Here is a 15,825-nt window from a genome sequence, read left to right on the forward strand (position 1 = left end):
ATTCTGTAGCATGAAGCCAGACAATAGCTGGGGGTCAACGATGTTTGTCACCATTTCTCCAGTTCATACGTGTGACAGCTAAACTCTGTTATCCACCTAGATCTGGGTGGATGGGAGTTGGGGAGAACGGAACACTAAGGTGGCCATGACAAGGCTCAGAGCCTTCTGTACTGATGGGTGAAGGGCTGATATGCCCACACCTCATAAAGAAAAGCTAAGCGCTTGTAATCTCATCATTTGGGAGGGTGAGGTGGGGGGGGGGTGTCTGTAAATTCTGAAATGAAACTGGGCTACAGAGTGAAATCCTGTCCCAAACAAACCAACTGGGAGAAAAGCAGCAGAGGGAAAGAAGGAATGAGGAAGGGAGGGAGGAGGGAAGAGGGAGAAATAGGGAAAGAGGGGGAGGAAGAAAGAAAGGAAGAGGGAGAAAGTGGGAAGGAGGGGGAGGGAGGAAGAGGGAAGGAGGGAAGGAAGGAACCTTTAGAACATCAGATATTGCCCCTTTCTTTCAGGAAGTGTTGGGCTAGAGCGAGGCTGGGGCCTGTACTCTGAAGAGCTGCTCTGGGGATGAAGGGTTTCCACGACCTTTCTGCCCTGAGCACAGTGTTCAAATGTACTTGAAGCAATGCACAAGTACCATGTTGGGGCCTTGTGGTTACATCACACAGTTCTGCCTCCTCATCCTCTCCAAGCCTCCCCTGGGCTCTGGGGCACCAACATTTATTGGAACACAAATGGCCACGGTTCATCCCCTCTCTGTACTCAAGTAGACTTGCCTCTCCCTGAGAATCCACCCTGCCCAGCAGGTGCCTTGTGGGTTTTGGAGCGGCTGGAGGGCGTTGCTAGGCGAAGAGCTTACCTTGAGGTCCCGGTGGACGATGCCCATCCTGTGCAGGTAGTATACAGCATCCAAGACCTGGCGGATGAGAGTGCTGGCGTCCTTCTCTGTGTAGAACCCCTTCTCCACTATCCGATCAAAGAGCTCTCCCCCAGATACACTGTTGAAGAAACAAGCCACACATTAAAAACCTGGAGAACCTGCTGAACTACACAGGGAAACCATGAATAAGACCTTTAAGTAGGATAAAAGACCAGAAATTTATTCCAAAACTGAATTTAAAACATGAATCCTTTAATCCCAGCACTTGGGAGGCAGAGGTAGGAGGATCGCCATGAGTTCAAGGCCACCCTGAGATTACATAGTAAATTCCAGGTCAGGGCTAGAGTGAGACCCTACCTCAAAAAAATTTTTAAAAAAAGTTTAAAAAAAAGAATCCAACTTTAGCCCTGGAGTCGCCAGAAGTGATATCCAGAAACTATTCCTATCATGACAACAGGGGAATCCAGAATGCAGCAGTTCCTCCTGATGCTGGCCTCTGCTCTGCTGTGCCTATAGGAAGTCCAAACGACCTTCCTGGATATCAGCCTCTTCAGACACAGGGAGATGACACTGGACTGGACGTCCTTTTGCATGAGACAGTAGCCCACATGACCGGGCAGTGTTGGAGAACAACACACTACGCTCCCAAAACAATGTTGGGGATCTTGACCGAGTTCAGTCCCTAAGACTTTGAGCACATGAGCACCCCATGAATTTTTGGACCTCATTCATTTAATCTGTAGAATGAGAAGATGAATCCAGCTAGTCATTTTCAACAGTGAGCAGGCCCACGTGCTTAGAGGTTATCTGAATCATAAAGACATCTGTGACTTAGAGAAAAAAGAAAAAGAAAAGGCCTTTGTGGCCAGGCATGGTGACACGTGCCTGTAATCCCAGCCTTTGAAATGCACAAGAAGAGATGGAAGGATTGAGAAACAAGCCCAGCCTGGGTGAGGAAGGGAAGAACAGAGGAAGGGCTGTGCTATGCCACATTGCTTTGATTTGGAAGCAATATTTCATTTCAATTTGCTTTGAGTTTTGGATTGCATTTAACAGGCTGGATGGACTCTTGTTAAATTATTTATTGAAATGGGAACTGAGTTGGTAGTGGCCAAAGTGTGGTAGACTCACTCCATAGTCTCTTTCATCCTGCCATTCCATGATGCTCAGAATCTAATGATTCCATGGACCTAGCAGCCCAGAATAGATGCAAACCAACTACCTGCTTTCAAAATTCTAGAGACTATGCATCTCTAAAACAATGCTCACATAATTATGTCATCATAGAAATAAACTGCTGGGATATATTAACACTACAAAAGACATCTTCAAAAAACCATATGGGGGACTGGATAGCTGGCTTAGTGGTTAAGGTGTTTGCCTGCAAAGCCAAAGAGCCTCAGTTCGAGTCCCCAGGATACACATAAGCCAGATGCAGAAGGTGGTGCATACATCTGGAGTTCATTTGCAATGGCTGGAGGCCCTGGTGCACCCATTCTCATTCTCTCTCTCTCTGCCTTTCTCTCTCAAATAAATAAATAAAAATTAAAATATTAAAAAAAAACACGAAGGGCTAGAGAGATGGCTTAGTGGTTAAGGCACTTGCCTGTGAAACCTAAGGACTCATGTTTGACTCTCCAGGTCCCATGTAAGCCAAACACACAATGATGCACACTCACAAGGTCGCACATGCACACAAGGGGGCACACGCATCTGGAGTTTGACTGCAGTGGCTGGAGGCCCTGGTGTGCAAATTCTCTCTCTCTCACTTTCTCACTCTCGCATACAAAAGGCAGTCTGTTGGGCTTGTCTCAAAAGAAAAAACCAACTCCACATGAAACAGATTTATTAGAAATATTAAAATCATAAGCCAGTTTGTAAAGCAGCTTTTTACAGCTTTAATACAATGAAAGAGGTCCTAAGTGATAACACACATATACACAAAGATATGATTCACTTCCGGCAAGTCATGGCAATTAATGTGCAATAACAGATACCTTCTTTGTAGAAAGCTAATGAAGAAAATAAAGTAATTGCAGCTGCAAATGTGCTGTGCATTAATTTTTTCTCGATTACCTGTAGTTATTCCAAGCAGTACCATGTTTGGATAATGAATGTTTCACTTCCAAAACAAACTATCAATCATGGTCTGGAAGGGAAAGGGAAGGCGCCCAGGAGAAAGAAAAAGCAGCTTGAAGAGTGAAAAGAAATGGAAGTGATAAAGATGCCTCTGTCTTTTGTCAGTCTCGTTTCCGAAGTGGCCCTCACTTCCAGAAATCCCAAGTCCCAAGACATCCTGCCCAGGCCACTTACTCCAAATTCTCTCTAGTGTTTGTGTTTCTAGAAGTTTTGCCCAACGAGTTTCAATGTGGGAGACTCTGCAGCACTGGAGGACATAAAATGAGAGGTGAATTGCTGCATGCGTCACCATGCCCAGCTCATTTGGCATTTCCTGAATGTCCAGTACCCACCAGTATGGAGCTTTGCAATTGGTGTTAATCAAGATAACATTAGCTGGGCTAGAGTGGTAGGTGGTCAGTAAAACACCCGCCATGCAATCCCGAGGACCTAAGTCCAAACCACTGTACCCATATAAAAATGGTGGCCATGGGCTGGAGGGATGGCTTAGCGGTTAGGGTGTTTGCCTGCAAACCCATAGGACCCAGGTTCAACTCCCCAGGACCCACGTAAGCCAGATGCACAAGGGGGTGCACACATCTGGAGTTTGTTTGCAGTGGCTGGAGGCCCTGGCGCCCCCAGTCTCTCCCTTCCTCCCTCCCTCTGTCAAATAAAATTTTTTTTTAAAAAATGGTGGCCATGTTGGCATGTCCCTATGTGCCAGGGAGGTAGAAACAGGAGGCTATCTGGGGTTGGAAGGCCTGGCAGTCTAACCTAATTGGTGAGTTCCAGACCAATGAGAGACACTGTCATACCAAAAAAAGGGTGTTCCTGAGTTCCTGAGGCTGATACCAGAGGTTGTCCTCTGGCCTTCACACCCGCACACACATGCACTCCCAAACACATGCACGTGCAGACACAGACCCACGCACGTGCATAAAGAAAAAGGCACCATTAACAGCAAAGAGGACAAGGACCCCCTGGGTGCCCTGCCTTTCCCGGGCTGCCTGTTCCTACCTCCTCTCGTCTGCGAGGGGACCCCAGGCAAGAATGCGCCTCCTCCTGCCACCCACCTCCCAATCTGAGTCCTCCACAACCAAGCCCCGCCTGCTGCCTCCCTCAGAGCTGCTCTGCTTTGCTTCCCACTTTCACGGGGTCATTTCTTCTGCTGCCACGGACTGTGCACGGTATTGGTGGGTTCTGTGGAGTGGAAATAGCTGCGTTGCCACCACGCAGTGAAGGCGGACGCATCAGCTCTAGTGATGGAGCCCTGACAGCGGCGCACGTCAGTTTGCCTCTTTCGCTTCAAATTGTACCTGTGCTCTGTTTTTCTAAACATTACTTAGAAAGAATTTGGTTTCCTTAGAAACCGAGGCTCTGGAGAAATGTTAGAAATTTGACAGTTTAAAAAAGAAAAAAAGGAACAAGGGTGGGAGAGATGGCTTAGTGGTTAAGGCATTTCCCTGTGAAGCCAAAGGACCCAGGTTCGATTCCCCAAGACCCATGCAAGCCAGATGCACATGGGGGCGCACGCGTATGGAGTTTGTTTACAGAAGCTAAAGGCTCTAGAGCACCCATTCTCTCTCCACCTCTCTCTCTCTCAAATAAATAAATAAAATAATAAATATTTTTAAAAGTAACAATAATAATTTTAGAAAATCTCAAGGGTATTTTAGGCTTGTGTTTTATTTTTTATTTTTTTCTATTTATTTACTTGAGAGCGACAGACACACAGAGAGAAGGACAGATAGAGGGAGAGAGAGAGAATGGGTGCGCCAGGGCTTCCAGCCTCTGCAAATGAACTCCAGACACATGCACCCCCTTGTGCATCTGGCTAACGTGGGACCTGGGGAACCGAGCCTCGAACCAGGGTCCTTAGGCTTCACAGGCAAGCATTTAACCGCTAAGCCATCTCTCCAGCCCTATTTTTTTATTTTTTTTAACATTTTTCTTTCACTACTTTATGATGAATATTTAAAGATGCAACAGCACATAAAACCTAGTAAGTCCTCATAAAGTGATGTTCATCATCATTGTTGAGCTGAAGGGATCAGAATGAGTAGCAAGTCCAGTCAATGTCATAGGTGTTAGGCTTGCATTTTAAAAGACTACTATTAAGAAATGAATGCCTCCCTATGCCCATAAAAGCTCCTATGTTGGAGCCTTAAGCCCCAGAGTGATGGCATTTGGAGAATTGCTAGCTTTAGGAGAGTTTGTGAAGACGGTACCCCCATTATGGAATTAGGGCCCTTATGGGAAGAGGCAAGAGGACTAAGAACATGGCTCCATGGGTAAAACACTTGCTGCTCAAGCCAGAGGACCCAATCTTGATACCCAGACCCCACATAAAAAACCCCAAAGTCATGGAGGGTCCTCTGTAATCCCACACACTGACAGCAAGATGAGAGGCGGAGAGAGACAGCTGGATGTCCCAGAAGCTTGAGCAAAGCCTGCAGAGGGAAGGACAGAGAGAAACCCTGCCTGCAACAAGGGGAGACCCTGGGGACTGACATAAAAGTGCTTCTCCCACTGCGTCCATGGCGTGGGTGGGTGGGTGCCCGGGGGTGCACCCCCCCACACACACACACAGAAGGTGGGGAGCTCTCAGTAGACTCTGGCTCTGCTGACATGCTAACCTCCAATTTCCAACCTGCAGAGCTGAGAGAGGATCAGTTTCCTAGTCCACGGTATTTTGTTACACATGCTGAGCTGATGTAGGTACTACAAACTCTCAAAGCCACCGAGAGCGGGCAGGAGAAGTTCGGTGCCCCAGGCTCAGGGCAGGGGAAAGCACGTACGCTCGTGGCAGGGTACAGGTCCCGCTCTTCAGCTGGCAAAGCAGGCAGCAGAGGGCTCTTGGCTGATGAGCTACCTGACAGGGTGCAATGTGGCGCCAACAGCCTTCAGTGGGAGCCGCACGTGCATTGCCTAAAGCTCCACTGAGAAACAGAATCCTCCCATTAAACATGCACCACAGCAGAAGGAGGTTGGGGATGGAGGTGTGCAGGAGACAGGGGAAAAGAAGTAGAGCTGCAGTAAGAGATGGAGAAATAAAGTGAACCGAAGGCAGCCATCTTCATCTATTTTCTATTGCTAATAACACAAGCCAGGCTAGGAAAATCATAGAGAGAGATTTATCTTTGGCTCACGGTTGTGGCCCAAGGACAAGGGGCTGCATCTGTTATAAGCTTCTCCCTGGCAGAGTTGTGAGGTGGGGTCGGGAGTATTATGGAGAGTCAGGGCGTGCACAAGAGACCTGGCCAAACCGGCTTCTGTAGAGCATCCATTCAAGAGACAATCTACTAGCCATTCATTCAGTTAACATGTGAATGGCTTTATCCATTCATGGTAACAGAGCCCTGATCACCTCTTACAGGCCTCACATGGTTTGCCTTTTAATATACCATAATGAGTATTATATCTCAACATGCCTTCAGCAGCAAATGTGCGAAAATGAGCCAGCATCCAAACATTAAGGAAGCAGAAGACGGAAGAGATGGGTGGAAGTTCTCTACTCTTCGGGACTATGACTTTAAGATCTATGTAGAGCAATCTACATTTATACTGAACTTGGGTTTGCTCTGTCTCTGATCTTTCTCGCCCATTATATTACTGATGCCATTGCATTGTATGACAATGTTAACTATGCTAATGTGAAAAAGTATGTCAAAATCTTAGTAAAAAAAAAACATTTTGATTTATTTGAGAGAAAGAGAGAGATATAAAGATGGGCATGCCAGGACCTCATGCCACTTTGTGCAGCTGGTTTTAAATGGGTACTAGGGAATAGAACCCAGACCATCAGGCTTTGCAAGCAAGCTCCTTTAGCTGCTGGGCCATCTCTCTAGGCCCCCAACTTTTTTTTGTTTTTTGTTTTCTGAGGCAGGGTCTCACTTTACCTCAGGCTGACCTGGAATTCTCTATGTAGTCTCAGGGTGGCCTTGAACTCACAGTGAGCCTCCTACCTCTGTCTCCCAAGTGCTGGGATTAAAAGGCATGTGCCACCATGCCTGGCCTCCCAAACTTTTAACTAATGTAAATTCCTTAAAATTGAATAAGTGATTGTCAAGAAACATCTCATTTCAAAGTTATTGGGCTGAGAGAAGCCTAAGCTCCCATGTGCTATGGAATACTGCGACGCAGTGGATCTTTGTCGGCACACCGTGCACTTTTCATAGCATTGTGCAAACCCTGTTCGTTCCCTGCACTTGAACGTCACTCGATTTTAAAGATTTTATTTTATTTACTTGAAAGAGAGAACGAGGGAAGGAGGGATGGATGGAGGGAGGGAAAAAGGGAAAGAGAGAGGGAGAATGGGTATGCCAGGACCTCCAGCCCCTGCAAACGAACACCAGATACGTGCGCCACCTTGTGCCTCTGGCTTATGTGGGTCCTGGGGACTCAAACCTGGTTCATAGGCTTCGTAGGTAAACACATGAACTGCGAAGCCATCTCTCCAGCCCCTCTACCTGATTTTAAAAGATATTATTGTATGTACTCAGAATTTACTGCTCATTATGACGCAGAATGTTTACGTGTCTTCTGTAGTGGTTTGGAGATAGAATGTCCCAACTGGCTTATCGGTTTGAACACGTGGCTGCAGCTGGCGGTGCTGTTTTGGAATGCTGTAGAACATAGTGGAGGTGGAGTCTTGCTGCAGGCAGTGAGTTACTAGGGATGGACCTCGAGGCCTGGTAGACCAGCCCTCCTGTCTGTTCCTTCTCGGCTGCCTGACTGCGGATCCAAAGTAACCAGCCATCTCACAGTCCCACCCACCATGCCTTGCCCCGTGATGGGCTGCATCCCCTTGAACTGCAATCCGAAATAAACCCGTCCTCCGGCCACTTGCTTCTTGTTAGGAATTTGATCCCAGAAATGAAAAAGTAACTAATTATTCTAACAACGCCAACCAGGCGCTCATTAAAAGGAAGCAGTTGTATCAATGCTAGAAAATGGACTCTGCTAATTATTAATGCAGAATTTACTGTAGGATGATGTGAGTCACAGACGGTGAAATGAGGGGGAGAAGACCAAACCAGCCAGGGCTGCTGGTAAGCCACACACTGGCAGTGATGATGCGGTCATAAAGAGAAGTAGCCTGGCACACAGGACCTGAAATAAACAAAGGCTGTCCTGCAACTGGGTAGGGACGGTGGAGAAGGAGATGCGGTGACAGAACAATAAAGGTCTTCCTATGCTCTGATACAGGCTGGGTATAAAGGTGTGTTTTTTTTGACTTCTGATTTATGTATTTAATTGATTAATTTATTAGAAACAGAGAAAAGGACAGACAGTGAGAGAGAGTGAGAGTGGGCCCGCCAGGGCCCCTAGACGCTGCAAACTCTAGATGCATGCGCCACCATGTGCATCTGGCTTACGTGGGACCTGGAAAATTGAGCCTGGGTCCTTAGGCTTCACAGGCAAGGGCCTTAGCTGCTAAGCCATCTCTCCAGCCCACAAGGTGTGTTTTTTTACATTTAGTACTACATGTAAGGTTCTCTTCAAACATCCAGGTTGTTATCAAGAAATTGCTACCAACAAAGCCATTTTCAAGGGACAAATCCCAGGGCCTAGGAGGCAGCTGGATATGTTTTATAACCCAGCTCAGACACAGGAAGTTTCTTTTCTCCGTCTTTTCCTCATCAAGTTCCAACTTGGCAGCGTCTGTTGGCAGGGCAGAACCCTATCCTCCGAAGCTGGCGTCTGGAATCCTTTCTGCACTGGGCTGTGGTCCTCACGTACTCTACTCCTCAGGAGGTCTTCTGTACCTCCAGGGAGATCAAGGCTTCATTTCATGCCCTCTGCCTTCAATGTTTTCTTCCTTCAACAAATTCTACTTTAATAATTTTCAAAAACATTGTATTCTTAGAATTCCATTTCACAGTCTCTTCCAGTCCCTCAATCTGTTCAGAAATTTCCAAAACACAAACAAACGCCTTTCCACCTAATGGACCAGATAATTTTAACTCATTGTGACCCACTATACTCTGATTCTGACTCTTGCCTTCTTAAATATCTGAATGTAGTGGGGTAGAATCGTGCCCCTCTCAAACTGATATGTTGAAGTCCTAATTCCCTAGCCTACCTTAGAATGTGACTTTATTTGGAGATGATCTGTGAAGAGGCAATAAGGTTAGTTAAGGGGTGCATCCTAATTCAACTGGGACAGCACTTCTATCCAAAGAGGAAGATGGGGCTCAGGGGCACAGTAGAACTTGGGCTATCAGAGGAGGCTTCGGGCTTGAGAGCAGAGGACCAGCATGATACAGCAACACAGAAGAGACCATGTGAGGACATAACCAGAGGCCCCAGGCAAAACTCATCCAGCTCATACTCCAATCTGAGACTTCCAGACTCTTGAACTGTGAGAAAATTTTTGTTGTTGAAGGACTTGGCTTATGGTAAAAAAATAAATAAAAAAAAAAAAGTCATGGTAGTTCTAAGTAAACCAATGCACTGTATAAAATGAACAACAATCCACATTTCTGTGATGTATTCTTGTTTTCTATTTAAGAATTGTATGGCTATGTATGGTGACATCCTGTGATCCCGGCACTCAAGATGCTGAGGCAGGAGAATCATATATTCAAGACACACAGAGCTAACTAGCCAGAGTCTATCTTGAAACAATAATAACAAAATAACTTTTTTCTTCAACATGTAGAATGTATTTATTCACAATACCCTGTGTATAATTTATTCATTATGTGGAATATCTTTGAATCTACACTCTCTATATTTATTTTTCCAAGGTTTATTGGAGGAAAGATTCACTATTATTATTACTTTATTTTCAATGCATGATTTATTTAGTTATCGTATTACTGAACATTTGTCAAGTGAGCTTGATAATATGTCCCTTTTGAGAGGCACGCCAATGAGAAGACTGTCACATACAACCAAATAAAGCAGTAGACATGGTATATTGGAACAGAGGGAGTAGTGAAGGGGCTTTGGAAGATGAGGAAGATGACAAAATGATAGCCCCATAAAAAACATGGGATGGGTGGAAGAAGTGAATAAAAAATAACAGGGCTGGGGAGATGGATTAGCAGTTAGTCACTTGGTTGCGAAGCCAAAGAACCCAGGTTCAATTCCCCAGGACCTATGTAAGCCAGATGCAAAAGGTGGCACATGCATCTGGAGTTCATTTGCAGTGGCTAGAGGCCCTGGCATGCCCATTCTTTCTCTCTCTCTTTCTCTCTCTGTCTCTTTATCTCTCAAATAAATAATAGAATACAAAAAAAAATAAGAGAAATGATTATTGATTAAGTGGAATAAAAGCCCAGTGTAGGAAGGCTGGAGAGATGGGTTAGCAGTTAAGTGCTTCCCTGTGAAGCCTAAGGACCCCGGCTCAAGGCTCAATTCCCCAGGACCCACATAAGCCAGATGCACAAGGTGGCACATGCATCTGGAGTTTGTTTGTAGTGGCTGGAGGCCCTAATACACCCATTCTTCTCCCCTCTCTGTCTGTTGCTGTCTGTCACTCTCAAATATATAAATAAACAAACAATTTTAAAAAAAGCCCAGTGTAGAAATTACCACTAAAAGGTGATCTAGGAAAGGGAGATGAAAGTGTACCAGTAACTTTAGAGTAATACAATCCATGAAATAAGTGTTAAAGGGGTACCTTGTATAGGAACAACACTTGGTGTATTATATTAGTCTGTATTCAAGGTGCAACCAAAAATGTCAATTTTCTGACCAAGACTATTAGGGTAATGACTTATCACATTGTCACACTGTTACCACAGCTGGGTATCACAGAAGGGAGAATCATAGGTGATCTGAAAAATATGTTTAAATGACCTTTTGCTACATAGTACTTAAACTTTAGAAAAAAAATAATTTTTCTCCAAGCATGTGTGATTTTTCTATATGTATGTGCATACACACATATGTGTGTGTGTGTGTGTGTACACACACAAACTTAGGTGTTCTGAATGCTAGTCCCAGCTGATGGAGATTTGGGAATTAACGCCTTCAGGGGGCAGTAGAATCTTGGGGGCAGGCTTAAGGCTATTATAGCCTGTTTCCCTATGCCAGTGTTTGGCACACTCTTCTGTTGCTGTTGTCTACCTTATGTTGGCCAGGGGGTGATGTCTGCCCTCTGCACATGCCATCATTTTCCCTGCCATTGTGGAGCTTCCCCTCAAGCCCATAAACCAAAATAAACCCTTTTCCCCAAAAGCTGCTTTTGGTTGGGTGATTTCTGCCAGCAATGCGAACCTGACTGCAATATGAGTTAAGCATTGTATTGACTGAGCTATCTCTCAATCCCCACATGGTGATTGTTCATCAAGAATACTACTGGTTCTGGGAACTGTACTCTTGGACTGGCGGGATGACTCGCTGGTGAAGCAACTACTGAGCAAATGTGAGTGCCTAAGTTCAGCCAGACACTATGATGAGTACCGGCAATCTCAGCCCACCTGCAGGGAGATGCGAGGAGTAGACAGAAGAATTTTCTAGAAGCTCATGGGCCAGTTAGCCTGGCAAACATCATAGTGAGCAATGAGAGACCCTGCTTCAAACAAGGTGTAAGGTGAGGAGTGACACCTGAATTAATCTTCTGACCTCCACACACATGCTTTGGCACACATGTGTCCAAACTCACAAATGTGTGCACACATATACATAGATAGCATAAACATGACAAAAATAAGAATTCTACTCTTGATTAATGCTTTCCATTAAAACACAATTATCTAAGAGAAAGTACAAAAAATTAAACTATGAAAACAAATTCATTAAGGCGCTCTTCTCTCTGTCTCTTTCTCTATCTATATCATCTATATCTATTATCTATATCTATATCTATATATCTATATATATAATGTGTGTGTAGTGAAATCTTGAAGGAAGAAGTGACTCAGGCAGGAGCTGGGAGGTAGGGCAGGATTATGGGGCAAGAGCTGAAGCAAGAATGACAAAGACCTTTTGGCAAATGCCCCTGGTGGGGATGAAGTCAGATCATGAAGGACTTTGCAAAAGAAGCAGAGGAGGTTAGCTATGCTGTATCAAGTGGCAGGAAATGGCAAGCTGCTTGTGCCTCAAGCTGCCCATTTCTGAAAGGGATACTACTGAGGAGGGCACGATGTGAGGCAGGGTCACCATGGGACAGGACCCTCCAGAGGTATGTTGCCGTCTCCAGTGGCCATTATGTTTTCTCCTTTCAAATCTGCTCAGAAGAGAAACTTGGTTCCTCTAAATCCATGTGACTTCATAGTGGCCCTGGTTTTTTCAGCTCTTCAGGATGCAAGTTGCACTGCTTGGAATTGTCAGTACTCATTGACTGTGTTTTCAGTACCGGTGTGGAACCCAGGACCTCCCATGTGCAGACAGGGATCCATCACTGGCCTCTGTCTCCCCTCAGCTGGACATTTCATCATCACTTTCTTCCATCCCTAGTTTCTGTGAGCACCCCTCCATTCCCGGGGCTCTTCCCCTTGAGGTTAGTCAGAACGAGGGTGCATGTAGATAAGCACAGACTAAAGTAACTTTAATTCTGTCTGGGAAACTTGCTTGTGGAGATGGACAAAGACTTTCTACTTTGCATTACTTAGGAGAAAAGGGTTATGAGATGTGCTAAGAAACTAACAGCCTAACCAACATTTCAAGAGAAAATAAGTTAACCTTGCATAACTCAAAGCATCTGTTCACATTCCAAAATAAGATCATTACAAATCATTTTACTTTGTGCCTTTTATTTATATTGAATCCCTGACACATATGAGTTCTCCAGGAGGAGGAAAAGAGAAAGAAAATAAGCAACTATGTGAACAAATAAATAAATGGGAAAATGCCCAAGGGCAGGAAATGCTGTGCAGTTAGGACATGGCGGTGGGTAGCCTGGTGCAAACCCTTGCGGGAGAGATCCAAGTCATTCCCTACGAACAACAGGGAAGACTCGGTAATTATCATGGACGATGAGTCCAGGCAGGACGAGCCTGGCCTAAGACATCAAGGAAAGATAATGAGTGGTCTGGGGTTATGAGAAGACCCCCAAAGAGGCCAGGTGACAAGCATGGAAGCAATGTTTCTACAAGTTCCTACAAGAGCAGGGCCCAGTGTATGTGGACCATGAACTCTACACTGGCTGAAACATCCCCAGAGGGTTTTCAGCCATGGGCAGATGAAGTGGTTTACACATTTTAAAGACCTCTTGGGCCATGATGTTGGGGACAGGCTGCCTGCCGAGGCAAGAACAGAAGCAGGCAGGTCAGCAGGCGAGCAGGTGGAGGGGCTGGTAGCTCGGGTGGAAGAATGCAGGAGTCCCAGCTCAGATATTTGAGCCTCGCATGCCCCACCTCTGTCCAGTGAGCTGGGACTCCTGCGTTCTTCCATCTAAGTACTCAGGAGGCAGAGGTAGGAGGATCACCGTGAGTTCGAGGCCACCTTGAGACTACATAGTGAATTCCAGGTCAGCCTGGGCTAGAGTGAAATCTTACCTCAAAAAAAAAAAAAAAAAAAAAAGTTGGTATGAGATATGCAGGAAGGACAGAATTCCTTCCAGATTTTTGATTTGAGGAATGGGTAGATCGTCCCATCACTGTTTGAAAAGAGGGCTGTAATGGTTGATATGATGTGTTCACCTGACTGGGTTATGGACTGCCCAGGAGCTTGGCTAAGAGTGATTTCTCAGCATGTCTATACAGGCGTTCTTAGACGTGATTACTACTTGACTTGCTATGCTTAGAAAAGTCTACAACCCTCCCCAACATGGGCGGCCATCCTCTGATCTGTTGACGGCCTGGCGAGAACGAGAGGTGGAGGAAAGAGGAATTCACTCTTTATGCTCTTGCCTGGCTGAGAGCTCCGGTTGAAAATCCAACCTCTCTCTGCCTTTGGACTTTCATTTATCCTGCTGCCCCCCCTGGTTCCCAAGCTTTTGCATAAAGATCGAGTTGCATCACTTGTCCTTCCGTCTTTCTGGGTCTTACACATGGCAGCCTGGGGCCATCTCAGCTTCCTTAGTCACACGAGCCTATTGTAATCAATCAGCCATTAAGGAATCAATCAATCAATCAGTCAATATCTCCTTCTGATTTTGTTTCCCTAGGGAACCCTGAAAACCAAAGCCCCTAGTAAAAGTTGAGGTTTGAAGTAGGAATATCTAGGGCAGCTTGACCAGCAGAAATTCCCGTTGCTGAAAACGTTCTTTGGAGACTCCACTCCGAGGTGATCACTAGTGACACATGGCGATTGCGCCTTTGAAATGTGGCGAGTTAGCTGAAGAGATGATTTTCAAATTGTGTGTTTTTTTAAATTAATTAATTAATTTATTTATTTGAGAGCGACAGACACAGAGAGAAAGACAGATAGAGGGAGAGAGAGAGATTGGGCGCGCCAGGGCTTCCAGCCACTGCAAACGAACTCCAGACGCGTGCGCCCCCTTGTGCATCTGGCTAACGTGGGACCTGGGGAACCGAGCCTCGAACCGGGGTCCTTAGGCTTCACAGGCAAGCGCTTAACCGCTAAGCCATCTCTCCAGCCCTCAAATTGTGTTTAACCTTCATTAGTGAACACGGTACGTTACTGGTAACTACCATATCTGATGACACAGATCTAGAGCCCTGAGTAAGCTATGCGGACTGAGATGCCTAGCGGATGCGGAGACCAGGAAGGCAGCTATTGTGATGAGTCCACTGTTATAAGATAGCTATTGACAATCAGGCCAAGAGCAAAAAGAGTAAGTTTCTGAGGAACAGATCAAAGTAGGAGCTCACAATTAGCAAGACATCGTTAGCGGGGGGTCTCAGGTCTTTACAGCTAAGAGGCATTTGGTTCAGGGAATTTTGCAGAAGAAGGGATGGAGAGATTGTTAGAGCCAGAAGTTGGGACATTTTGCACAAAGACATTTCTCCCATCCCCACAATGCATGACCCACAATCCCCATGGGGTTGACCTGCATCCCCAATGAGGAAGGCCTCTTCGGAAAAGGGGGGAGGGAGGAGGGAAAGGATGGTATCAACATGTGTTTACATACAAAAAAATGTCCATATCTAATTAAAAAAAAAAAGAGGCATTTGAGATCCCAGCACTGAGCGAGGGTTATCTAGGTGACATAGAGGCATGTCCCAGTGGTGAGTTGGACAAGACAGAGCTGCCAGACAGGGAAGAAGGAAGGAGGGAAGGGATGTCATAGAGATTATGAAGAGTGCCTGATCAACGCTGCCCCGTGCTGCAGAGACATAAGATGAGGAAGACAGAGACCATGCACTATGTTTGACAAGGTAAAGGCAGAGCCGTTCCTCCTCTGGGTCTCAGGCCTTTGCCAGGAGTCACTGTCTTATGAATGGCTTCTAAATCACAGCACTGGAGTTTTAAGTATGCAGAGAAAGGTATTCAAGACGGAATTCTCTGAGACTCATTTTGTTTCATCTATAAGGAGATGTGATTTCACCCTTTTTCAGGATTGAGACGATGAAAGGAAGATCTCTGGTGGCTTGCTTACCATGCTTTGGAAATGCTAATTCCCTCCTGCTTTTTTTTTTTTTTTTTTTTAAAATTCCCACCGAAGTAAATGGCTGACAGGGCGTCCTTATGGAGGTTGCTTGGGGATTTGCTGTTAGGGCCTGAGGACAGAAGGTATGCTCTGCCTCTCCAGGCCAGGGAGCCTCTGCTTTTCTTCCTGTTCCTCATAGACGAGCTTTCCAAACATTCAGTGAGGATGGAAATCTGTGCAAAATTCTGCTTTTCTCGTGATTTCACGTCTGAGTTCTGTGACTTCTGCACAGACACATGTCTGTACATTTGGGAGATAAGGACGTGTTGGTGAGGGTCAGGTCATCCACCCAATATGCCATGTTCCCCGGAATGCTGTA

General features: G+C 45.6%; 1 protein-coding gene across 3 annotated transcripts in view; it reads right to left on the bottom strand.

The window, feature by feature from the left end:
- Positions 1–15,825, bottom strand: part of Camk1d (calcium/calmodulin dependent protein kinase ID) — a 490,150-nt gene that overhangs the window by 75,853 nt on the left and 398,472 nt on the right. For all 3 annotated transcript variants that reach the window (XM_004662370.2, XM_045134686.1, XM_012949634.2), the window contains exon 4: positions 860–998. In XM_004662370.2, the coding sequence (XP_004662427.1) occupies positions 860–998 (139 nt within the window). The remainder of the gene's footprint in view (positions 1–859; positions 999–15,825) is intronic.

The sequence above is a fragment of the Jaculus jaculus genome, chromosome 15 (assembly GCF_020740685.1).
Source record: "Jaculus jaculus isolate mJacJac1 chromosome 15, mJacJac1.mat.Y.cur, whole genome shotgun sequence".
Lineage (NCBI taxonomy): Eukaryota > Metazoa > Chordata > Mammalia > Rodentia > Dipodidae > Jaculus > Jaculus jaculus.